The sequence below is a fragment of the Tachyglossus aculeatus genome, chromosome 1 (assembly GCF_015852505.1).
Source record: "Tachyglossus aculeatus isolate mTacAcu1 chromosome 1, mTacAcu1.pri, whole genome shotgun sequence".
Lineage (NCBI taxonomy): Eukaryota > Metazoa > Chordata > Mammalia > Monotremata > Tachyglossidae > Tachyglossus > Tachyglossus aculeatus.
The window spans coordinates 155,973,988-155,999,908 of record NC_052066.1 but is presented as its reverse complement, the minus strand read 5'-3'; the positions used below and the strand labels follow the sequence as shown (position 1 = coordinate 155,999,908).

Here is a 25,921-nt window from a genome sequence, read left to right as displayed (position 1 = left end):
ATAAATAAGATTGAATGAATGAATGAAGTTGAAAACAATTTGGCCCTTTTTTGCATTTTTAGAAAGATGGTAGTTTTTGATCTAATCTAAAGCAGACTAAGGATCCCGGAGAGATGCTTCACCGTTTAATGTTCTGAACCGAGAGCCAATCGTTGGACTCTATCACATAACTCTTAGAAAAGTCCACGTAAGAAGCGTTGCAGTCCGAGCACGTAACCACACAGTATATATGCTTTTTTTTTCTAATTAACCTCAAGTTTTGCCAAAGAACTGTTGACGAATCCAAAGATTCCTCCCGTCTGATGAGGTGGTGGGTGTTTATCTCCCAGTACCTCCAGTAACCCGAACGGGGCCAGCTGACGACGACGACAGGGTTCTCCTCGACGTCGAGGGAACGGACGACCGGAAAGCCCACAAGACCGAAAGTGGAGAAGATCCCGAAGGCGTCTCTAAAGCGAGCGGCGTAGAAAAGGGAAAAGGTCCACAGGAGGAGAACGCCGTCAAGGAGGAGGAGAAAGCGGAGCCGTGCAGCGAGCCGTCTACTAGCTCTGGCTCGAAACCTCACCCACAGGTGAAGAACGCCCATTTGACGCCCGGCAGGGAGTCTCAGCCGCGAAGGGGAACGACAAGGGAAGTGAATTTAGTGGAATAGAGGGTCCGTTGAAGGGCGTAACCCAAATTGAACTGGATGCAAAAGACGCCCCCTCCCTCCGCGCCCCCCCCCGCCCAATTTCCTGTCCAAAACTTAAACTAAGAAATGAAAGTGGCAAAAATATTGACTCTCGCTTTTAATCCAGGCAGCTCCCAAGAGGGAAGAGCAGACGTCGGGGTCCCGTTCCACCTGCAAGCTGCAGGAGCTGAGAGCCCGGTCGTACGGAAAGCAAGGCACAGCCACCTATTGGCCGCTCAACTGGAGGAGCAAGTTATGCACTTGCCAAGACTGCATGGTGGGTAACAATAACAATGATAACGATGGCATCTGTTAAGCGCTTACTGTGTGCAAAGCACTGTCCTAAGCGCTGGGGAGGCTACAAGGTGATCAGGTTGTCCCGTGTGGGGCTCACAGTCTTCATCCCCATTTTACAGATGAGGGAACTGAGGCACAGAGAAGCGAAGTGCCTTGCCCAAAGTCACACAGCTGAAAAGCGGCGGAGTCGGGATCTGAACCCGCGACCTCTGACTCCCAAGCCCGGGCTCTTTCCACCGAGCCACTCTCTGCCCCGGTCGCCACTGTGATGTGTGCTTGGGGGACGGGGGGCGGCCACGTTTAAAACGGGGAAACCTGACCACGTGTTTGAAAAAAAACTGATGCCCGGTAAGAATATTTTGAAGCGCTGCCGGTAGAATTTTTAGCCAGTAGTTTTTGTACTGATCACTGTGGTTTTTAGTGTTTATTTTGTGCTGGGCACTGGGATGGATACAGTTCAGTCAGATCAGCTACAGTCCCTGTCCAACGTGAGGCTCCCAGACTGAGGAGGAGGGAGAGCGGGTGTTTAATCCCCATATTACAGATGAGGAAATGGGAGCACAGGGAAAGCGTGCCTTGCCCGATCTCCCCTCTCCGAGCCCATAGGAGCGTGAAAAGTGAAAAACGCATACTATGGGCTCAGTAGATGTGAAAAGGAATCGTGCTAGGGAAAGGGCGGGAAAGGTGTTTCTAAAGAGCTGCATTTTCGGTCTCACTTCCAAAGAGCTCTTCAGAGTCCTCTAGCTCCAGGCTCTGGAATCATTTTTTTTTTTTTAATCACTAAGCAATTATATGTTACTTAAGTAATGTCAATCCTCCCCTCCCCCTTCTTTTCCCTCCTTACCTCCTTCCTGTCATCTGACACCAGGCCCAAATGCGGGAGTCCGCGGTTGCAGCGTGGTTTATTTATAGAGAAGCAGCGTGGCTCAATGGAAGGAGCACGGGCTTTGGAGTCGGAGGTCATGGGTTCAAATTTCGGCTCCACCAACCGTCAGCTGTGTGACTTTGGGCAAGTCACTCAACTTCTCCCTGCCTCGGTTGCCCCGTTTGTAAAATGGGGATTAAGACTGTGAGCCCCCCGTGGGACAACCTGATCACCTCGTAACCTCCCCAGCGCTTAGAACAGTGCTTTGCACATAGTAAGCGCTTAATAAATGCCATTAGCATTATTATTATTTATATTAATGTCTGCCTCCTCCAGTGGAGGGTAAGCTCATTGTGGGCAGGGAATGTGTCTACCAACTCTGTTGTATTGTACTCTCCCAAGTTTTTAGTAGAGAAGCAGCATGGCCCAGTGAGAAACAGCATGGACTAGTGGAAAAAGCATAGGCCTGAAAGTCAGAGGATCTGGGTTCTAATCTTGGCTCTGCCACTCGTCTGCTGTGTGATCACGGGCAAGTCACTTAACCTCTCTGTGCCTCAGTTCCATCATCTTCACAATGGGGATTCAGTCCCTGTTCTCTCCTACATAGACTGGGAGTATCAAACCTAGTGCTTGGTGCAGTGCTTGGCACACAGTGAGCGCTTTTCAGGTACCTATTACTAGTACAGTGATCTGCACACAGCAAGTGCTCAGTAATTGCCAATGATTGATTGTAATTTACTAGAAAAAGGCCCTGCCATTTGCAGGACAAGGACAAGTAAATTCTGGAAGAAACAGAAAATTGGCAGAAATTTAGCTCTTTTCCTTCTCGCCCATTGACCCTTTTTCTTCATGGAACAGGACAGGACGTCTTCATTTTTCCAGGAACTGTAAAAATAAACACTTCTATTCCCCACACCCTGACCTTAACCCGTGGGACACATGTGAAGTCCCCTCCCCCAGCCCATTTCCCTGGATAAAAGCCCTCATAATATGTCCTTTTTTTAAAAGCTGGGCGTTCCCTGGCCCACTAACAATAACTCCAGGAGAGTGGAAGGGAATGTACTGACCTTCCAAGTGCCCCCCCTCCAACTCCCCCAGCCCCTGCTTGACCTCCCGAAAGGCCAAACTGTTTGCACCCCAATGGAAGTTTCACTTTTATTTCCATATCTTTAAAGCACTTCAATAATTCTCTTCACTTATTTGCTTTCCAGAGAACATTCTTCTGTACAGCGGATGGTTAGGAAGGATAATAATAATAATTGTGGTATTTGTTCAGCGCTTACTATGTGCCAGGCACTGTATTAAGTGCTGGGAGAGATACAAGATCATCACATCAGATTCAGTCCCTGCCTCACAGTTTATCTTTGAGCTCATGGTTTATCTTTGAGAACAGTCGGTGTAGCGTTTCCTAAATGTCCTCGTTGGGGATTTGTATCACTTTTTAGAGCTTAAGTCCTTTTTTTTTTAATGCACAGCTGACTAAACGTGAATGGGAAAACATCATTCTCTCAAGGTAGAGCTTTAAGGACAGCTAGCGGACCCTAAAACTTATCATTATTCTTTTGCTTTCAAAGAAAATGTATTCCGATCTGGAGGTCCAGTTCCTGACAGATGAGTGTGACACAGTCCTGGCTTACGAAAACAAAGGCAAGAACGACCAGGGAACCGAGAGGAGGGACCCTCTAATGGATACTCTTAACAGCATGAACCGAGTCCAGCAAGTGGAACTTATTTGCGGTAAATATTCCTCAAATGAGAAGAGTCAGGGCCAATTGATCAAATTAGCTAAACTTGCACAAACGGGCTTCTAAATGTGTCATTTTCGCTGAATACTGACTGTGCTTCACACCGACCCACGAGAGCATATCAAAATAGTACCAGGTTGTGATGCCACCTTGATTTGCTCGGTGATCCGCCAATTTCAGCTTCAATCTTAATAGCTGCAGGAGAGGCACACCGGTAATGTGTTGGTACTCCAGACCTTAAACTCACTGTGAGTAGGAAATGGATCCGTCAGGTCTTTAAGTGCTTACTATGGGCCGGTCACCGTTCTGAGGGTTGGGGTAGGTACAAGGTGATCAGGTTGAACTCAATCCGTGTCCTTAAACCTCATTTTACAGATGAGGTAACTGAGGCACAGAGAAGTGAAGCGACGTACCCAAGGCCACACAGACAAGTGGCAGAGCTGGGATTAGAACCCAGGTCCTTCTGATTCCCAGGCCTATGCTCTATCCGCTAGACTATACTAGCGGAACTAGACTAGACTAGTTCCAATGTAACTGTTATAGTGTACTCTCCCAATTTCTTAGTAATAATAATAATAATGGTATTTGTTAAGCGCTTACTCTGTGGCAAGCAGTGTTCTGGCACGCTGGGTGAGATACAAGGTAAACAGGTTGTCCCACGTGGGGCTCACAGTCTTAATCCCCATTTTACAGATGAGGGAACTGAGGCCCAGAGAAGTCAAGTGACTTGCCCAGAGTCACACGGCAGACAAGTGGTCGAGCCGGGATTAGAACCCGTGACCTCTGACTCCCAAGCCCGGGCTCTTTCCACTGAGCCACGCTGTACAGTGCTGTGCACACAGTAAGCACTCAATAGATGCAGTTGCTGGATTGAACCGTATTTTGATACGTGCAGATCCAATCTTAACGAAATATTGGTAATCTGTGTGGAAGGCTGGGTGCTTCCTGTGGTCACTGTCTCTTAGAGAAGCAGCGTGGCTTTAGTGGAGAAGAGCACGGGTTTGGGAGTCAGAAGTCGTGGGTTCTAATCCCGGCTCTGCCACTTAACAGCTGTGTGACTTTGGGCAAGTCACTTAATTTCTCTGGGCCTCAGTTACCTCATCTGCAAAATGGAGATTAAAACTGTGAGCCCCACGTGGGACAACCTGATTACTTTGTATCAACCCCAGCGCTTAGAACAGTGGTTGGCACATCGTAAGCACTTAACAGATACCACAATTATTATTATTATTATTTCCATTTGTCCTAATCATTTTCTTCAACCTCCACTGACACTGTGGCATTTGCAGTCTCTTCTTTAGATTGCTCTAATTCATTCAATCGTATTTATTGAGCGCTTACTGTGTGCAGAGCACTGTACTAAGCGCTTGGGAAGTACAAGTTGGCAACATACACAGACGGTCCCTACCCAACAACGGGCTCACAGTCTAGAAGGAGGAGACAGACGACAAAGCAAAGCACGTGGACAGGTGTCAAGTCTTCAGAATAGAAATAGAATAATAGAATAAATAGATAGAATAAATAGAAATAAAGCTAGATGTGCATCATTAACAAAATAAATAGAATAGTAAATATGTACAAGTAAGTGTTTCCAAAGTGGAATACCTTCCCCCCGACAACGCCACCCGACAGAGCCCCGAAAATCATTTCGCTTTCACCAGAGTTTTGTTGGGAGTCACGAGTCTGTCGGTGGCTCAAAGTTGATTATCGCTCAGAAAAGGGGCAAAACCCTACCGAATCTGGCCTTAAAGAAAGCTCCCCCTCCATTACTTCATATATCGTCCCTGAAATAGCCCTCCGACGTTCACGGAAACGTTCTGAAATAGCTCTAATGGCTTCAGGTTGCCCTGTGGGGTTCAAGACTTTCCCCCAGCAAGTGTCACTTGACGTCACTGACCTTTCACACATCTTCAGTTGGGCCAGCCTAACCCCTGGGCTCTCTAGAGAGACAGCCTACGCTCTCCCCTCCTCTCACCCCAAACCTGCTCTCACTAGGGCTTCAAATCCCTTTATAAGCATTTTGTGGTCGCCCCCGGCTAACACAAACCAAGCCGCCTCCCCGCTGTCCTCTCTTTCTTCCTCTTCCTTGCCCAGACCTCAGCAAAGCCTTGATGAATTTACCGGTATGTACGTATTGTCCGCGCATGTGTCAACAAAACTTCCTTCTCCACAGGTGAAGTCTTCCAGAAGTTTTAAATCCTCTGGATTTGTTCAAAATGTACTAGATACTTTTTTTCAAATGCCAAGTGGAAAGGATGCATTTTAAAAAAATCAGATGTGTGTCACCTGAGGATTCAGTCGAGTGATTTTCTTTTCCCTCCTTTTGTTCATCCAGAGTACAATGACTTAAAGTCAGAACTTAAAGATTATCTCAGGAGATTTGCTGATGAAGGAACGGTAAGATGAATTACACATTTGTCGCTCAGAGCCCTGAACGTATTTTTAGAAAACGCTTAATTGCCTTGATCTTCGAGTTCTGAAGTGACCACCTGGGCCGTCAGTTTTCAGGACAGCAGGGTTAGGCTCAGACCTCTCTCTACTTCTGGGCTGCATTCAGAGGTCGCCCAGGAGAATGACATTGGCCGTCCTGGGCGGCTTGTGACCTAGCAGGATCTGATGTAAAATCTGAAGTTCCTAACCACAGAAACGCCCTCCATTTAAGTACATCCCCTTGACTACAGTATCTTGCCATAGGAATCTACTTTGGGGATCACGAATACACTAGATACAGTCAGACGGAAGAGGAGCAGGCCCTTCAAAGTTTTCTTTTTATTTGTCAATGGCTTAAGTGTCCTTCTAAGTGTTCTAAGTGTCCTAAGTGTTCTTAGGCGAGAGGCTTTACATGTTTCAATTTTAGTTGTTGTGTCAGATGAGGCCTGAGGGTCAGAAACTGGCCCAGAGCATCTTGTTATTTTTTTTTTACTGTGGTGCTGGTGGCTTCCTTGGTTGAATGATGGAACAGTAAGGAACTCCAGTCTGTTCTGGGAAAGGATGGAAGGGTAGCTATCGTTTTCGTTCTGCCCTTGGGCATCCATCTCTCTGAAATCAGCCAGTGGGAGAAACTGCTTGAAAATGGCATCAGACTGCAAGGTCGACCGGCAGCAATCGCTGTGGGCAGGGAACGTATCTGCTAATTCTGTTGTATTATAAGCGTGGCTCAGTGGAAAGAGCCCGGGCTTTGGAATCAGAGTTCATGGGTTCAAATCTCGTCTCCGCCAATTGTCAGCTGTGTGACTTTGGGCAAGTCACTTCACTTCTCTGGGCCTCAGTTACCTCAACTGTAAAATGGGGATTAAGACTGTGAGCCCCCTGTGGGACAACCTGATCACCTTGTAACCTCCCCAGCGCTTAAAACAGTGCTTTGCACATAGTAAGCGCTTAATAAATGCCATTATTATTATTATTATACTCTCCCGATCGCTTGGTGCAGAGCACTGAAGGTAGTAAGCGCTCGATAAATACCATCAATCGATTGATTTTTCACTGTTTCAAGGAGGTTCGTATTTGAGGAGCCCCTCACCGACGGCTTAGCCTTCCCCTGGAGGGTGGAATCTGCGACGGTCACGGCTGGCTCTCTGGGGTCTGGACCTTGATTCTAACGCGTGCCATTGTTCTCCAACAGGTGGTTAAAAGGGAGGACATTCAGCAGTTCTTTGAAGAATTTCAGTCGAGAAAGAGAAGACGGCTGGATGGGATGCAGTATTACTGCAGCTAGTGTGGGATCTGAACAAGCGTTTTTTTTTCCCCCCTCGGGGTCAAATGGGAAAGCCCCCTTTTCCACAGTCGAGGGGCTTTGCTTCTTACAGTCGGGACCTTTTGTCAGAATGCCACTCTCGAAGTCTCATCCAACTTAACCCCTTCTTACTCTCATTCTTCACGACTTTGATAACTTGAATGTCTCTCCTATCTCGACCGTTCGGCGTGGCTTAGTTAAACAGAACACCTGCTTATCCAGTCCCTCCCACCCGGCGTCGGTTCTTGTTTGATTCGGGTCCGAGACTTGAGCGTGGTTCCTCTTTGACGGCCCATCTTTTTGGGCGGTCACCGTCGGTCGTTGCGCTCAAGGGCGTGAACTCCGTGGCAGTTGTCAGGGCACTGTCTCTTGCATCAGCCGAAATGCGTTGTGGTGGCCTTAACTCAGAGTATCCGTGTGGGCAGGGTGCCCCGGTTTCAAGCGCCTTGAATATCCCATCGATGCCTGATCCCACTCCTCCCAGTTGGACACACCTCAGAGGACACCCAGGTCGACCTCCGGACACCTGAACCAGCCCAGACCAGGTGTTTGTGCAGTTTTCATCGTGGCTTACGACAAGAGGGCCAGTTGTCAGAGCAGTTGGTCTCAAGAAGCCTCGAGTAATCGGGCGTTCGATTGATGCATTTTAAAATGATACTTTTAATTTTACCTGCACTGCCTTGGGCATTTTAAAGATTTACTAGTGTCAGCATAGTCCTTCCCAAAGACAGGTTGCCAGTGGGATTCCCCCCTTCTCTGCCGCCTCTTAGTAAGAGTCCTCTTCCACCCCCGAGAAGGCTTGGGGGCTGTTTACAAAAAGTTTTTTGGATTTTGAATATTATCAGGGATATTCCTGGGTCTAGGTTTAAAGTTGACCCCCTTTGCCATTGTGCTTTGGACACTACTATCAGGCCCCAGGAAGGCGGTCTTTTAGGTGAGTTGTCCCCTCCGGAACCAACACTGAAGAAAAAAAACACACCCGATTATCATCACTTGCGGGGGTTTTGAGAACAGAAGAGGGTGGTGCCTCTGGCAGAGGATGGCGATTCAAAATCACTCTTGCTCGGAGATGTAGTTCGTGTTAATGGGCCGGCCCGCCCTCGGAGCTATCGTTTTGACGTTCCTTTGTCCGCACAAGACCTAAACTTGTCGGATGTGTGACATGAGGCGCAAAGAGAGGTTTATCCATCTGGTAGGAGACTTAAGACTCCCGAGGCCATTTGGGAAACCTAGGGAGACCAGTGCAACGCCATAGAAAAGGATAATCTTTGTGTGCCCAAAGTCAAGATCTTCTCAACCACCCCTGCACACGTAGATTAAACCATTCTCTTGCGGTGTCATAGTTGAACCTCAAAGGAACTCTGCTTTATAATGTAAAAACCACACACGGTCATTGGTGTGTGTTTGGACTTTTACATGCACATTTTGTGCATGTAGAGGGAGGCACTTCAGTTCTCCAGCACCTAGGGTTGGCCAAAGGCGTGACTGCCATCTGCCCCAGATATTTGGAAGGATAGGTACTCTTAATTTAGTAAAAGGCATCGTAGTACATGCCAAATCCATGAAGCCTTTACCCTCTGTGGGCGCATGTGTCGAAGAGGATGCATACAGGTATCTCCTCGGTCCGTGTAAATAAGAGGCTTCTCCGTCGTAAATTGGGCCCTGCCGGAGGACACGTGAATTTGTTTAATTCATTCGGGTAAATTAGCCCGTGTCCGTTGGTCCTGGCTGAAGGGAAATCAGGTTAGGAATAAGCTTCATCTGTTGTCTTTTTGTTACAAGTTCCTTGGGAGTGTATAATTCAGGGAGCTTGAAGGTGTCTTCGGCAGGTCGGGGTTTATATCGAGCACTTAATACAGTGCTCTGCACATAGTAAGTGCTCAGTAAATACGATTGATTGATTGATTGATAGCAGGGGGAAGTAGATGTGGATGGCTGATCCAGCTGGATGGGACCCAGGCGGGCTGGTAAAAATTTGCCTCTTACCTGCAAGGACATACCATTAGGCTACTGTTTAGTACAGCTACTTACTAAATGGCTGGGGCCCGTGCCTTACTACCAGGAGAAATTTACATGGCAGGATGGAAGCAAACCTATCTACATTACTGTGTGCCGGGCTTCGAACAAATCACCACTTGTGTTGAGGGCTTGTTTCCTGAAGGGTACTGCTCTTGCTTCGGCATTAACCAAAAAACCTCTTAACTATTGTTCGCTACAACTTTTCCTACTGATCTTATTGGACCATCTCTCCTGCAGAGACTGATTTTGGCCAAAATTCAGATGTTCTCAACGCATATTGGAAGAGAAGACAGGAACACATGCTAGTTGCATTTAAAAGACGAATAATAAATTCCGGTTATCGTATGTGCATTTTTGTAGAAATTGTTACTGGAACTGCAGTTACCTAACTCCAATCGAGATAGTGCAAAAATTTAAATAAAATGGCTTCAGACAAAGGTGTTCAGTGAATTAATCTACTTTGAAAATAATTATGGTACTAAGTGCTTACTTTGTGCCAAGCACTGGGGTAGATACAAGGTAATCAGATTGTCCCACATGAGGCTCATGGTATTAATCCCCATTTTACAGATGGGGTAACTGAGGCCCAGAGAGGTGAAGTGGCTTGCCCAAGGTCACACAGCAGACAAGTGGCGGAGGCGGGATTAGGACCCACGTCCTCTGACTCCGAAGCCCGGGCTCTCTTTCCACTGAGCCACGCTGCTTCTCTAATCACTAAGCCAACACAAACATCCACATTCTTATTTCTGTAGAAAAGCTCTTGTTGACGCTTACTATCAACCTTTACCTTGGCCAAACTTCTAGAGACTCTAGTTCTAGTTCATAAGTAAGAATTGCAGCAGGTATCGCTGACTAGTACATGGGTCTGTGAGCTCTTCGTGGGAAGGGAATGTGTCCCCAGTGAGCTTAGAGTCTGGAGGGAGAGACAGTAATGTGAGTTAATAAAATTAGATAGGTACACACCGGTACCGCTTCCGACTTGGGCGAGGAAAAGTCGGGCATGCTCATTTTTAACCGTGGCCGTCCCGTGCCCTCCTGATGTCGCTGCACCCTGGGAGAGCTGCCTCCCTTTCTCCGATCTTCGATGTCTGTAGCCAGCCGTGCTTCCCCACCACCTACCTTAGACTGTGAGCCCACTGTTGGGTAGGGACCGTCTCTATATGTTGCCAACTTGTACTTCCCAAGCGCTTAGTACAGTGCTCTGCACACAGTAAGCGCTCAATAAATACGATTGATGATGATGATGACCTACCCGAGAGCTTCAAGGGGAAGGCACTGTAAAGAGGTAAAGTACACGAAAAGCAGCGTGGTGCAGCGGATATAGCACAGGCCTGGGAAGGTCGCGGCTTCTAATCCCGAATCCTTCACTTTGCTGTGTTACCTTGGGCGACTCACTTCTTTGAGCCTCAGATGAGCCATAAAACTGGCATAAAGACTGTGAGCCCCATGTGGGACATGGACTGTGTCCAATCTGATTATCTTGAATCTACCCCAGCACTTAATACAGGGCTGGGCATATAGTAAGCACCTAATCACCATTAAAATAAAAACAGTTTAAAAGCACAGCATTAAAAAAAAAGTTAGTGGCCCTTGGTTCAGGAATCTGGGTTCCAGTTGCGACTTTGCTGCTGATTTGCTGTGTGATGATGAGGAAATTTCTATATTTTCTCTGGGTTTCGTTTTCTTCCCTGTTAAATGGGGCTGAGAGTATGAGTGACGTAGCTCGTCCGCAAGCAGTATGACGTAATGTTCACCGGGATGTAGGAGACCTAGGTTCTAATCCCAACTCCAGCACTTGCTTGTTGTGTAACCTTGGGCAAGTCGCAACTTCTCTGGCCCTAAATTTCTTCATCTTTGTACTCTTCCAAATGCTTAGTACGGTGTCCTGCCTACGGTAAGTGCTCAATAAATGCAATTGATCGATTCATCTGTAAAATGGGAATTAACTATTCTCTTTTCCTTTTAGGCTGTGAACCCCACGTGGGACAGGGACTGTAATCTGCACGGTGCCCAGAACAGTGTTGGACACATAGTACACTCTTAATATAATAATAATAAAATAGATATTTGTTAAGCGCTTACTATGTTCCAAGCAGTGTACTAAGTGCTGGGGTGGAGACAATCAATCAGGTCGGACACAGTCCCTGTCTGTCTCCCCCTTCTAGGCTGTGAGCCCGCTGTTGGGTAGGGACCGTCTCTATATGTTGCCAACTTGTACTTCCCAAGCGCTTAGTACAGTGCTCTGCACACGGTAAGCGCTCAATAAATACGATTGATTGATTGTACTTCCCAGGCGCTTAGTACAGTGCTCTGCACACAGCGCTCAATAAATATGTTTGAATGAATGAATGAATGAATGAATGAACATAGGGCTCACAGTCTCAATCCCCAGTTTACAGAGGAGGTAACTGAGGCCCAGAGAAGTGAAGTGTCTTGCCCAAGGTCACACAGCAAACAAGCGGCGGAGCAGGATTAGAACCCATGACTCACTCCCGGGCCCACGCTCTATCCACTACACCATGCTGCTATATAAAAACACAGTTACCACTATTACTATTAGAATGCGGAGAAAACAAATTTTATAGCCAAGGAGCATTTGAAGTCCTAGTAGGAAAGGGGCACAGTACCAAATTCAAGGTTTGATTGTGGGTCCAGCGTGGAAGAACAGTGCTTGGCAAATACTAGGCGCTTAACAAATGCCATTATTATTATGTGTGGATCAGATAGACACCCTCTTCTCTTGTCACAACTCTACCTAGTGCTTCAGAACACTCATCTCAGGGACCGTCTCTTCCCGAGAGTCAGGATTAAACTCTGAGAAGCAGCATGGCCTAGGGGATAGAGCACAGGCCTGGGAATCAGAAGGACTTGGTTTCTACTCCTGGTTCTGCCACTTGTCTGCTGTGAGACCTTGGGTAAGTCACTTCACTTCTCTGTGCCTCAGTTACCTCATCCATGAAAAAGGCAATTGAGACTGTGAGCCCCATGTGGGACAGGGACTGTGCCCAAACTGATTTGCTTGAGTCCATCACTTAGTACAGTGCCTGGCACATGTATGCACCATTTAAAAAAACAAACAACCCCCCCCCTCCAAAAAACTCTGTTTCTCCGGAGGCAGTTGAAGCCTGAATCAGTGATGGAAATTGGATTTTTCTTCCGGCGATATTTAACTGAAGAGGAGCGAGCTTTCTGGGAGATATTTAGATTGATAGTAAAGTTCAAGTTGGAGAAGAAATGAATAATTTTCCCAGTGAGCACCATCCTCTGTGTACCCATCACCCCGCAGCCAGAAAAAGAAGAGGGGACAACCAATTTATTCAGATTCCCTCATTTAGCCGAGGTTATCATAAAGGAACATTTTATGATGTTGGGTTCTATATTTCTTTATGAGTGGGGAGGCCACTCTTTTATGGGCTTCAAAGGTGTTATTGTAGGGCCCGGATCACAGGCACAAAACCGTATTGTTTTCCAATGAAGCCCATCTCCGCAGACACAAATCAAAGAGCAGTGTGTGAAATTGATTTTCTCCTCTTGAAGTACAGACTAACCTTTCCCTTACTTACTCCATAAGAGACGTGTAGGTTTTCATTATTCATTCAATAATGATCAGCTTTTGTTCCCGATGAAAGACTGAAGGGTTTAAATGATTAAATACTGTCCTTTGGGAGATTTATTCAGATCAGCGCAGCCTACTGCAGGAAGAGGGAAAAAGTTGAGGGGCTAATTCTGAAAGGGGAAAAGGGAGGGGCTGCTTAATAAATGTGTCTACCGTCTCCCCAAGGTGTCCTGTTCCTATTAGGAACAGAAAAGTTCTCCATTTCGCCATTTGTTCTCTCAGGCAGGCAGCGCTAATGAAAAACACTTACGTATTCCCTCCAACCTCCGCCACCCCTGCTGCTTTGCACCTCAATAGAATATTTTTATTTGTCTCCACATTTGGTTCCAGTGGGTGTCTTTCTTCTCAAAGTGGCGGAGTGTCAGAGCACCACCCCTTTCTCCTCCTCCACCCCCACCTCCGCAGCTCCACCTGTACTTCATCCTCCACAATAAGTGCTCCATAAATACGATTGAATGAATAAATCCCATAGACTCCTTGGATTTACTGAATCTCTGGCTTGGAACAGAAATGGTTTTTGCCCCGGAGCGGCATCAACGTAATCATCCCGTCACATGAAGAACTCTCCCAGTTTACCACTCCATAAAGACCAAGTTGAATGGATGAAAGCCCTGCTCTTCAGGGTGTACGAACAAGGTCACTCTGAACGGAGGAAACACCGAATGGAGAGAGTTGGGTGGGCAGGGGAGCACTGGGGCTTGAGGTAGCAGGACAGAAGCCTGAAATTGCACTTGAAATCGTGCAATTTGATACTCGTATTGGAAGACGAGTTTGTGGCGAGAAGCAGCAGAGCCCAGTGTTTTAAAGCACAGGCCTGAGAGTCAGGAGGACCTGGGTTCTAATCCCACTTTCTCCACATGTCTGCTGCGTGACCATGGGCAAGTCACTTCACTTCTCTGGGCCTCAGTTACCTCCTCTGGGGATTAAGAGTCTGAGTCCCACGTGGGACAGGGGCTGCGTCCAATTTGACTAACTTGTTTCTAGCCCGGTGCTTTAGAACAGTGCTTGGCACCTAATATACACTCAACAAACACCAAAATTATCATTATTGGCGGTGAACAAGACTTCTGGGTAACAGTACGAGGCCTGCTAAACTTGCAAGAGAACATGTACCACAGTTGGTTCACACTTTCCACACCTCCCGGGGTTCATGGGCTAGTTCTGTGTGATCTGCACCCAGTAAGCGCTCAGTAAAATACGACTGATTCTGAACACTTGGAAGTTAATCAGGGAGGGATGTTTATTCCCATTTTAGAGCTATCTTCTTCCTGGGCAATTCGCACACCTCCGGGACGAATGCTGCACGTGCTGCCAGACATTTCCCATGAAGACCTCATGTTCTAGGGGGTGGGGTGGATCTTTCTCAAAAGCAGAAAGAAGTGAATGTGCCTGGGTCTGCTGTGCGCTGACTGACGCGGAGAGGATTCCCAGTTGGAGGACTGGCTGGGCAAGGAGCAAGAGGAAGAGAGAGCAGAGAAGCAGCGTGGCTTAGTGGAAAAAGCATGGGCTTGGGAGTCGGAGGTCATGGGTTCTAATCCCAGCTCCGCCACTTGTCAGCTGTGTGACTTTGGGCAAGTCACTTAACTTCTCTGTGCCTCAGTTCCCTCACCTGTAAAATGGGGATTAAGACTGTGAACCCCACGTGGGACAACCTGATTGCCTCCCCAGCACTTAAAACAGTGCTTGGCACGTAGTAAGAGCTTAACAAATACCATCATCATCATCAATCGTATTTATTGAGCGCTTACGATGTGCAGAGCACTGTACTAAGCGCTTGGGAAGTACAAATTGGCAACATATAGAGACAGTCCCTACCCAACAGTGGGCTCACAGTCTAAAAAGTGGGCTCATTATTACTATTATTATTAGAAAGGAGGAAACTGCAGGGAAAGAGTGGAGTGGGCGGGAGAGGTTTGGGGCTTGAGCCAGCAGGGTAGCTAGGGGAAGGAAGACTTAGGAAGACTTCAAGCACTTAGTACAGTGCTCTGCACACAGTAAGCGCTCAATAAATACGACTGATGATGAAGACTAACAGAGCAGCCCCTGGGAGAGACTCAAGCTACTGAGAAAGCAGACACAGAAAGACGGGCAAGGAGCCCTGGGTAATTCTGCTCACATCTATTCGATAGACACCATTTTAGACACTGGACTATCTCCCTAAGCAAAACAAAATTCGTTGCAAGTTTAGGTATTTATATTTTTGGCCTTATTTAAGTTTAAAAACATATTTACCAAGGGACCACAATGTCCAAAACAACATCAAGAGGCCAGATATCGGGCAGCACCGACCAACGGGCGGATTGGGCCAGGGAGCTCCTGAGAGGAAGGCCTGCTTCTCGCCTGGGTCCTGTTTCGCCTCAGTCCAACCAAAAATAACAATGCAATCAATCAGAAAAACAAGGAACGGAGGTCACGACTCCTAATGTTGGGCTCGGGATGGGTGACAGTTATCTGAGCGGGTCATCCTGAACTGAGGGATTTTAATTCCAAGGGAGTCCGGGGCCGCCGGATTTCCTTCAGACATCCAACAGGCTGCACAGAAGATAGAGCTGTATGGAATAAATGATCATCTGCTGCACTATTGGAATTACATTAAGGACTAGATTGTAAGCTCATTATGGGCAGGGAGTGTGTGTTATATTGTACTCTCCCAAGTGCTTAGTACAGTGCAGATTGTACTCTCCCAAGTGCTTAGTACAGTGCATATTGTACTCTCCCAAGTGTTTAGAACAGTGCATATTGTACTCTCCCAAGTGCTTAGTACAGTGCATACTGTACTCTCCAAATGCTTAGTACAGTGCTCGGCACATAGCGTTCAATAAATACGACTGATTGAAGGGCATAAGGCCAAAACACTTAGAAAAATGTTAATAATCCAGCAAATTAAAAGGTCAAGACCTAGGCTGTAGTTATTTGCCCTTCAGTTCCAGAGTTTTCCCCAATAATAATAATAATAATGATAGCATTTATTAAGTGCTTACTATGTGCAAAGCACTGTTCTAAGCGCTGGGGAGGTTACAAGGTGATCAGGTTGTCCCACGGGGGGCTCACAGTCTTAATCCCCATTTTACAGATGAGGTAACTGAGGCCCAGAGAAGTTAAGTGACTTGCCCAAAGTCACACAGCTGGCTATTGGCAGACCCAGGATTTGAACCCATGACCTCTGACTCCAAAGCCCGGGCTCTTTCCACTGAGCCACGCTGCTTCTCTAATGTATTTTTTACCTTGGATACAGCTTAGCTCCAACGAACATAAAACTCTGTTCGCAACTAGGACGACAGTTGGAGGACTTTCTGGCTGATCCGCTCCGTTGCTAAAAATTCTCGGCAAACTGCCGGCAGAAGCGGCAAGAAAGAGAGAAGGGAAGGAAGAGCTAATTATTAGAATGAGGGCAGGAGGGCCAATCAAGTCCCAAATGTCCCATTAGGGCCCAATATAATAATAATGGTATTTGTTAAGTGCTTACTATGTGCCAAGCACTGTTCTAAGCGCTGTCTGCTCCATAACAGGACGACTTTGGCAGTATTTAGAAGAGAACAAAACCATCCGCAAGATGGCTGCTGCCATTAATTCCAACTTGTACTTCCCAAGCGCTTAGTACAACACAGTAAGCGCTCAATAAATATGATTGATTAATTATTTAATAGGAAAAGTCCATTAGTCTGAGCCTGGGGTTGAGCCGTAACAGTCCGAGTCTAATCCAAGCTTTGACTTTGATTTCCCCTGGAGGCAGTGGGCCTTAAGTATCCTCCTTCCAACCTGGGGCAAACCTACCTTGGAAGTGGGTTTTGGTGCAGGATCAGAAAGAGTCGTGCTTAACATCTGGGGGTGGAAGAGGAGCAGGATGGTGTAATAATAATAATAATATTTGCTAAGCTCTTACTATGTGCAAAGCACTGTTCTAAGCGCTGGGGAGAATACAAGGTGATCAGGTTGTCCCCTTACAGACGAGGTAACTGAGGCACAGAGAAGTGAAGTGACTTGCCCAAGGTCTCACAGCTGACAAGTGGCAGAGCTGGGATTCGAACCCATGACCTCGGACTCCCCAGCCCACGCTCCTTCCACTGAGCCACGCTGCTTCTCTAGTGGATACAGCACGGACCGTGGAGTCGGAAGGTCATGGGTTCTAATCCCAGTTCCACCACTTGTCTGCTGTGTGACCTTGGGCAAGTCACTTCACTTCTCTGTGCCTCAGTTACCTCATCTGTAAAAAAAATGGGGACAACGAGCGAGAGCCCAGTGAGGGGACAGAGACTGTGTCCGACCCTGTATCTACCCCAGCACTTAGAACAGTGTTTGGCACAGAGTAAGCACTTAAGTACCACTTAAAAAAGAGGAAAACAAATTTTGTTCTCCTGGACTTGGCCATTATTATCTCTCCCATCCTTTCACTAAGGGTGGCAATCTCTGCCTCACCCACACGAAAAGAAACGCTCCACCAGTACTGTCTCCTGTGAACTCAGAGAACTGCGATGCCCAGTCGAAGCAGGTGCTTAGAGTCCCCCCGCTCTCAGCATCATCATCAATCGCATTTACTGAGCGCTTACTGTGTGCAGAGCACTGTACTAAGCGCTTGGGAAGTACAAATTGGCAACATATAGAGACAGTCCCTACCCAACAGTGGGCTCACTCCTCTAATCCTACTTCATCTCCTGCTTCTCCACGCTCCCTCTCCCACTCTGGTGCAGCGACTCCCTAAAATAAGCCTCATCACTGTCAAGAAGGAAGGAAAGTTTCTGTGGAAGCAGGTTGCGTGAGGCGTTCAGGGAGGCCTCTGGGTTTCCACTGTCCCCCAGGCCACCTGAGTCTTCTGTCAATGGCATTTACTGAGCACTTACCGCGTGCGGAGCTTTGTACCGAGACCTGGGGAGAGTCCAGTAGAGTTGGTAGACACGACCCCTGCCCTTAAAAGAGTTCAGGATTTAGAGGGGGAGACGAGCCTGAAAATAAATCGCAGGTACGGGAAATGGCAGAGCGTTAGGCTACGTGCATAAAGCGCTGTGGGGCTGAGGGTACAGTGAATATCAAGTGTTTTGGGGGTATGGATCCAGCGCATAGGTGATGTGGAAAGGAGGGTGAGTCGGGGAAATATTGGCTTTGTCAGGGATGAAGTAAGGAGGGTCTTCTAGGCAAGCACTCAATGGCAAGGAAGAGGAGAGGGAGGTACAGTCGATAAGTTGGCGTTACAGAAGTAGAATGTGCGGGCTGAGCTGTAGTAGATTCATTCATTCATTCAATCGTATTTATTGAGCACTTACTGTGTGCAGAGCACTGTACAAAGCGCTTGGGAAGTCCAAGTTGGCAACATACAGAGACGGTCCCCACCCAACAGCGGGCTCACAGTCTAGTAGATCAGCGAGGCCCAGGTAGGAGGAGAGTTGACTGAGTGCTTTAAAGCTGACGGCAATAAATTTCTGTTTGACGTGGAGGTGGATGGGCAACCTTCGGAGGTTTTTCAGGAGGGGGAGACGCGGACTGGACAGCTGCTTAGAGAAATGATCAGAGAGGAAGAGTGAACTAGACTGGAGAGGGGAGAGACAGAAGGCGGGGATGTCGGCGGGGAGGCTGAGGCAACAGTCGAGGTGGGTTAGTCTGGTCCTGGGGGTTGGAAATACACTGTGTCACAGAGACGCTCCTCAACTCCAACAAGTTCTATACAAGCCATTTATTGAAATGCCACCTATATGTAGGATAAAGTCAGTGTTACATGCTTCTCTCAGTAACAGTAGAAAAATAGAACCAGTGAAAACCTTTGTACAACTGTAATGGTACTCAAAAGAGAAATGTATTGTTTTACAATGCCTCACACGGACTGGAATTCAAGTTTGGAGGTACCTAAATAAAAATACTATAGTTTTTTTTTTTTTTTAAAAACACTATGTACAATTGAAGCGTAAACAAGTTTTACAAAGTACTGGTTATGCAGGTTGTAGAAAACACTTGCATAGGACATGAAATCAGTTTAAGAAAATTTTCTGAGCCTTTAGCATTGAAGGCACTTGACTTTATACTAGTAACAGCACGACGACAACAACAAAAAAAATACCACCTGTCAGAAGTATGAATTACACAAATCCCAACTGGAGCCCTAGCTTTGTTTTTTGCCTTTTGGCTACCCCACCCATTAGCAGGGGAACTCACCAGATGCACATTAGAAACAGATACACTGTCGCAAACATATGCACAAATAAGATGTTCCACAGCATGTCTATCGCTAAAAAAAAAACAAAACAAATTACATAGAGAAGCAAATATTTTCAAGACTTTCCAAGACAAATAACAGAACACTTCTGATTAATCTTTTGACAGAAATGGCCACAGCATTGTGATTTTCTTAGACTACAAAGAGTTGACAAAAATATCTTTAAGGATTTCTGATTAAAGGAAAAAAAAAATCAAACAAGACTCATCGCCAGTGATTGCAATCTCTGGGACAGCAAAGACGAAGGGTTGCAACTTCTTCAGAAGAGAAGTTATTTACACGAAGGTGCTAGCACAGAAACGGTAAGATACCTTCCAGCAACGTGTACACTACACTATTTTAGTGATATCATCTGTACTGAGGTTTGTTTTCTTTTTAACTGAATTGATACACAGAGTAAATCAACCAAAAGAGGAAAAAACCCCATTAAAATGAATGGTGTTAATGTGTTAGAACAACTGTCAATGCCCTTGGAGGCACTTTATGAGTACGGATTTCTTTTCTCTTAAACAGAAATGTCTCTCTGAGCGAAAAACATTCAGATGTAATTCAATGAGTAGTTTCCGCTCCTTTCAGAGGGAGATGGGGATGGAGATGGAATTGGAGGTGAAATGGAGAACCACGTTCCTGTAAAGACGGACCCTGATGTGTCCTTCTCCACGTTCCCAGCCATGAGTCCCTACTACTGTTTGGTCAAGTTTTACAGATATTGTGCCCCTAACATAGGAAAAAAAATACAAAACCCCCTAATGTTATCAAACCAAAAAAAAAAAAAGACAGAAAGTTCAAAAGTTTAACTGGTTAATGAAACGTAAGAACAGCTTAGGCCTGAGAGTCATCTGCCTGGGAGAGCTAATGAGGGATCTGAAAAGCAGCTACATTAAAAAAAAATATATCAGGGTTCAGAAATTATTTAAGAAACTGTATCCTGCAATGTTTTCCCTCAAGAATCACAGATGACGACACTTCAAATTAAGGGGCAAGTCAGAGGACTAATCCTGGCTCTGCCACTTGTCTGCTGTATGACCTAGGCCAAGTCACTTAACTTCTCTGTACCTCAGTTACCTCACCTGTAAAATGGGGATTGAGACTGTCAGCCCCATGTGGGACATGGACTGTGTCTAACCTGATTAGCTTGTATCTACCCCAGCACTTAGTTTAGTGCCTGGTACGTAGTGAGCCATTTAAATGCCATGTATTTAAATCAATTAAAATAAAAAAATACACCATTTTTTTTAAAAAAAGGCAAGAAATGGCCATTGAAACAAACAGCGCTTTCAGGAAGGGATCTTCTCTGCTTGTCATACTATGATCAGCACTAATTCTCTTCCTGACCCATTGTAGGCACCAAAAGTGTCAGCAGTCTAAACTGAGTGCCTTGGCTGCCTTGTGGCCTTCAATCAATCAATCAATCGTATTTATTGAGCACTTACTGGGTGCAGAGCACTGTACTAAGCGCTTGGTAAGTACAAGTTGTTGGCCTCTGATGAAAGGAGGTCTGGTATCTACACGATAATTTTTTTTTGAGTTTGTGTGTCGTGCGAAATGCTAGCTCTCACCGCATGTATACAATTGTTTTGTTTTTTTTTTGAGTTCTTATGGCGAAGTCATCATTTAACCACAAAAAAAGCTCATCGGGTATTTGCAAGCCTGAATACAATATGCTACTTTGCCTATTTTACCATACACCCAGGAGATTCATTAAAATGACTAATACTTAAACCTAATGAGACATATCTGCTACATCCGCTCAACCCTTTTGTGAGACAGGTTGGTCTGAAGCAGCTTTTTTCCTAAACGAAGCACAATATTTAACCAGTTTTTCAATTGACCAAACTCTAGAAAGTTGGGTTGTTGAGGAGGGAGCATTATTTACAATTAGACAGAGACCATAACTTACTTTTGGAGGGGACGAGGGCGCTAAATTTGAACGCGTGGAACCGAAAGCAATGGCCTAAACGACTGAATCTGGATAAGATATATCACAAGGTACAGAAATGAGATTCTGAACCGTACTACAAGCATCTCCCCTCACCGCACTTATTTTGGCAGAAAATTTACATCGGATCATAACTGATTCAGGTGTCACACACACACTGTTCACAGACTGGAATGGCATTAACCAACCTGTTTTCCATGAAAGGCAGATTCAAAAATCAGGCCTGTGAAGATGACTAATCTCTGGACTTAGACTCCAGTGATTCTGAATACCAGAAAGGAGCCTGCAAGGGCAAACGGTAGGTTTACCACACGGCGGTTCTGGAGAAATGAGTTTCCAACGACCGATAAAAGACCGTTCGGAGGTGAGTTTACCAGTTGGAGTAGCACATGACTCAAAGGGTCTTAACTGGGTTCGCTATGCTGACTAGTGTTGGGGTCGGAAATGTGGTCAGTGACATTATTCCTGAGTGCACATCCACAGGGAATGGTTGGAAACAACATTTTTCAGGAGGAACTACAGTCGATCAGGAAAAGAGTACGAGTTGCCACCCAACAGAGACTTTCTAAAAAAAAGAGAAAGCGTATATAATTCATTTGGTAGCTTGAAATGGCTCCCTAGTCCTGCATAGTTTAGGTATGTGTAGGTTTCAGAGACTTACTTGGTTTCTAGGGTACGGGGTATTCAGGGAGCCTTATTGTTTTTCCAAGTGCTACTTTTGGATGAGCTGGGGTTGGGGGTGGGGAGGGAAGGAATACAAAATTAATGCACAAAGCACAGACACCAATATACATCTACAGTGAAGGTTTTAAAAAAAACAGTCCTTAGCTCACACATGGTTCTCCTAGAGAAATCTTAAAATATCCCCATGTGCTGCGATAGATAAAATGTCCAAACCAGCATTTCCACTGGAATTCAGGTAGGACATTTAGTGTATAACTAAATGATTTTTTTTTTGTGTGTGTGTGATTTAAAGCATTATGCACCACACCATTAGCAGAATCTACTGAAAATTCCAAAATTTCCTTGACAGGACATCAAAATGAGTTAATCATACAATTATAGACACTTACAATATACAGATGCTTAGAAGCATTTTATGTCATTGTTAACACTGAAGCCCTTAATTTTTTTTTTTTCCCCATAGGCAGCAGGACCACTGAAGGCAACAAGCAGTTCTCATTCTCCTTTCTCCTCCCCATCCCAATCTCAAATTAAATCTCATATTCATAAATCCAAATTAACGCTACTCCCAAGGCTCGCAAATTTGGAATGAATCTGATCTCCTCCAAACATATTTTAACCACAGTTTAAACTGCATTACCTGAATTTGCAGTGACTCCATTCCAAATCTCCACTACGGGTAAACCCAGAGATTTCAGACTGACTAAAGAAGGCCTTTTCTTTTTGCTTCTGTTTTTTAAGGTCCCACAAGATTTTTCACATTCCGAACAAAACCAGAAAACATAAGGATCCTGAGTGGATGCTAGATGGAGAAAAGGCCACCAAGCGCCCATGACTTTGTAAAAAAACAAAAAACAAACAAACAAAACACCCAACAGATTCTTTTGAGTAGAGACTGGTCAGGCATATTTCTGAACTAAAACGGCTACGAAAGAGGAGCATTTTGATGTGCTGTTCTTTGGAATTCCTATAATAATTGAAAAATAAACACAGTATAACTATCTCGTAAGAAAATACATTTCAGTGTGCAACCCCCTGCACATGGGAATTGATTGATGAAAGTTAGTGTAAAAGTATGAAAATACAGTCCTTTAACTGCGGCGGTACAGTTTGACATATTGATACAAAAATTAATACGGGTTAAATAATGAATGTACAGGTGCAAAAAAACAATTTATAAAAAAGTGCCAGCCCGGTTTCTTTTAAAAAGGCTTTCTTAACTCAACTGCCTACAGCACAAAATAAAACCAGAAGCAGCATTTGAATAAAATAAAATAAAATAAAAGAAAGCAAACAAAACCACCCCCCGACCCCGTGGCATGCTATGTCTAATAAACACGAACGTACAAAATCGTGAGCAAAACAAAGCAAAACTGAGTTATTGGCTGGCATAATCAACTAGCCTGACCACTGTCAGATCCAGAGCTGTAAAATGGGATGTCTTACGTCTCCTAGGCAAAGAGAACTTGGAGGTGGCTTTCACAAGGCAGACTTTTTGTATAAGAAGTCCGGTTTGCTGGGGGACCTCCTTCCTCGGCTTACGGAATCTTCTCTTTCCAAATCGCTATTTCTCCGGGCTCCGAGTGCCAAGGGCTCACCGTCCGCCAGTCTCCGACCGGGCCTCTCTTCATGAGCTTCAGAGCTGTATGCGGAGAGTGGGGGTCTGTTAGAGGTCAGCCCGTACGTCAGGTCCGTTTCTATTTTTGTTCGTCCCCTAACGTGAGCCGGGCCGTTGCTAGAGTTTTCCTGGGCAGTCAAAGCTAAGTCCAAACGCTGGGGTGGTTGTTCTACGACGTCGAGGTGGATTGGCTCGTTCTTTTGTCTGTGGGGGTGGCCGTCTTGGGAGAGCCCATACTCTCTCCTAAATTCTTCTTGCTTTTTAGGAGACATCTGGTTAGGCGGGTAGTTTAAGCCACCCGGTGAGGCCTTACCGTGGCTATACAGATCCGGACCGAAATATCTACCTTGGGAGGGCGAGGGGGGTTGCCGGGTGGGAGCCGGAGTAGAAGGTCTGCAAGCGGCGTTTGAGAAGTCGTAGAAACCTGGATACTCCTGCTGACTCTCGCGAGCGTCCAATTTTTGCTCCAGTGAGTACTTCTTGCGGGAACTCTGCGGGTGCCTGGGCGGGAGACAGGACACGTGCGGGGGTGGTCCCGGTCCGACTTCGGAAACCGGCTGGCTTGGCTCCGTGTCGATGGCGAGCTCGGGCAGCCTCCTGTCCTTGAGGGACATCGTCGACACCCCTATGGCGATATCTGGCATGAGTTCGTTTAGCCCGGGCTGGGTACACTGGAGAAGGAAAGCGGAGGGAGAGAAACGGGATTCAGGGGTGGGCATATTTACAGCTGCGGCCTGTGCTTTTTCTGGGTAAATTTGAAAGAGGACAACTGAAACGCCCTACGCCTGGACCATTTCACCAAACCTCTCCCCGCCCCAGGCAGGTCTTCTTTCAAGCACCCCCAATCAATCACAGCTAGGTAGTGACCACCTACTGTGCGCAGAGCAGAAACACTCGGGGGACTGCGAGAGAACTAAGAGACGCCACCCCTGCCCTCGAGGAGCTTCCGTGCACGTTAAGGGAAGCGGGCTGACGGAGGCTTACCGCTGGCTTCTCAGCCGCCATCCCTGCCGCCGCCGCGGCGACTGTCTGTCTCCCCAGCCCGGTGGTATTAGTGCAATCGGGCGGTGCTGCTTTGACACCAGGTAAGTAGACCGGAGGAGCCGCTTTGGGAGCTGTCCTGGAGTGAAACAGTGAGTGGTTGCAGGGATAGGAAAAGGAACGCGAAGGATGCTGGCTGGGCACCCTTTGCTTCCAACCAACTTTGAACTGGCTCTGGATGGGAGTGGCTGGGGGGTGGTAAGGAGGGGGAGGAGGGGGCAAGGGTGGATGGAAGGCCACAAAAGAGTCTAGATCTGTAAACATGGTTTCTGCAGTGGGGGTACTGTTCACTCGACAGCGCCCAGATTGTCTCCCGGTCAACAGTGGGCTTTCATCCCCAAAGCGCTCGTCAGGAAAGAACTTGTGAGGATTCTACGAAGGAAGAGGAGAGAAAAAATAAAAGTACATAGTGTTAGGAAGTCTGAGCACGTTGCTAGCTTGTTTTATACAGAAATCTGCAAGGTGACTAAAATAATCTATTTACAAACACCTGAAAGAATAACATTACCAGTATTTCCTACTATGGTAGACAAGGTTTTCCGGTCTAGAAGTCCAGTTAAAAATGCCCGAGCAAAAACTATTCTGAATATAGTAGTACAGTCACTCACAAGAGTTTCTCTAGCAAACATGCCACTTATAAGATGTGCACAATAAGTAACACTTTTCAAGCAAAAATGTAAACAGGTAGTCCTGAAAACTGACCAAAAAAAATACAAAAACAGAACAGAGAAATCCCTGCAACTTGGGTTTTTTTTTTAGGGATACCCACTTTCTCTTTGTTACCTATTTGTCTTCTCATCAAGCAAATGTAAACACTTTTCAAGCAAAAATGTAAACAGGTAGTCCTGAAAACTGACCAAAAAAAATACAAAAACAGAACAGAGAAATCCCTGCAACTTGGGTTTTTTTTTAGGGATACCCACTTTCTCTTTGTTACCTATTTGTCTTCTCATCAAACAGAAACTCTTGACTACTGGCTTCCATCAAGCTCTCTTCCTCACACTTGACCTCTATCTTCTCCCACGAAAGGTGATACTCTCCATTTCTCCCAGAGTCACCTTCTTATTGTGGCTCATTCTCAACCCTACTCGCTGATTCCTATTGTACACCCTCCCTCCTGCCTGGGATTTCCTGGATGTAACCCTTCCAATAGCCCTTCTCCTCTCTCCCTTATTTTAAGTCTCCCTCACTAATCCGTAAGCTCCTTGAGGGTAGGGATCATTTTCTACCTCTACTGCATTCTCTCAAATTACTTATTTATTCATGTTAATGTCTGCCTCCCCGACTGTAAGCTTGTTATGGGCAGGGAACGTGCCTGCTAATTCTGTTGTATTCTCCCAAGCATTTAGTACAGTGCACTAAGTGCTCAATACGACTGACTGATTGATTAGAACAATGCTCTGCATACAGCAGGAGCTCAATACATACCTGACTGATAAGCCAGGGTTATTATTTTTTACCCAAGTATAGTGCGTTCTGCCATAACACATGG

The 25,921-nt window shown here is 46.1% G+C and overlaps 2 protein-coding genes across 3 annotated transcripts in view; one reads left to right on the top strand and one right to left on the bottom strand.

The window, feature by feature from the left end:
* UBR7 (ubiquitin protein ligase E3 component n-recognin 7) overlaps nucleotides 1-9,766 on the top strand; it is a 29,409-nt gene extending 19,643 nt beyond the window's left edge. Inside the window, exons 8-12 of the mRNA XM_038746051.1 lie at nucleotides 330-571; nucleotides 798-947; nucleotides 3,407-3,569; nucleotides 5,913-5,974; nucleotides 7,200-9,766. Of these exons, the coding sequence (XP_038601979.1) occupies nucleotides 330-571; nucleotides 798-947; nucleotides 3,407-3,569; nucleotides 5,913-5,974; nucleotides 7,200-7,292 (710 nt within the window). The 3' untranslated portion in view covers nucleotides 7,293-9,766. The remainder of the gene's footprint in view (nucleotides 1-329; nucleotides 572-797; nucleotides 948-3,406; nucleotides 3,570-5,912; nucleotides 5,975-7,199) is intronic.
* Nucleotides 9,767-20,260: 10,494 nt separating this feature from the next.
* BTBD7 (BTB domain containing 7) overlaps nucleotides 20,261-25,921 on the bottom strand; it is a 57,653-nt gene continuing 51,992 nt past the window's right edge. The window contains exons 10-12 of one of the 2 annotated variants that reach the window (XM_038764304.1): nucleotides 24,373-24,801; nucleotides 23,735-24,059; nucleotides 20,261-23,412 (exon numbers count right to left, since the gene is read on the bottom strand). In XM_038764304.1, the coding sequence (XP_038620232.1) occupies nucleotides 23,309-23,412; nucleotides 23,735-24,059; nucleotides 24,373-24,801 (858 nt within the window). In that variant the 3' untranslated portion in view covers nucleotides 20,261-23,308. Of the gene's footprint in view, nucleotides 24,060-24,372; nucleotides 24,802-25,921 lie in introns of both variants that reach the window. The other variant, XM_038764220.1, reaches the window with a different exon arrangement.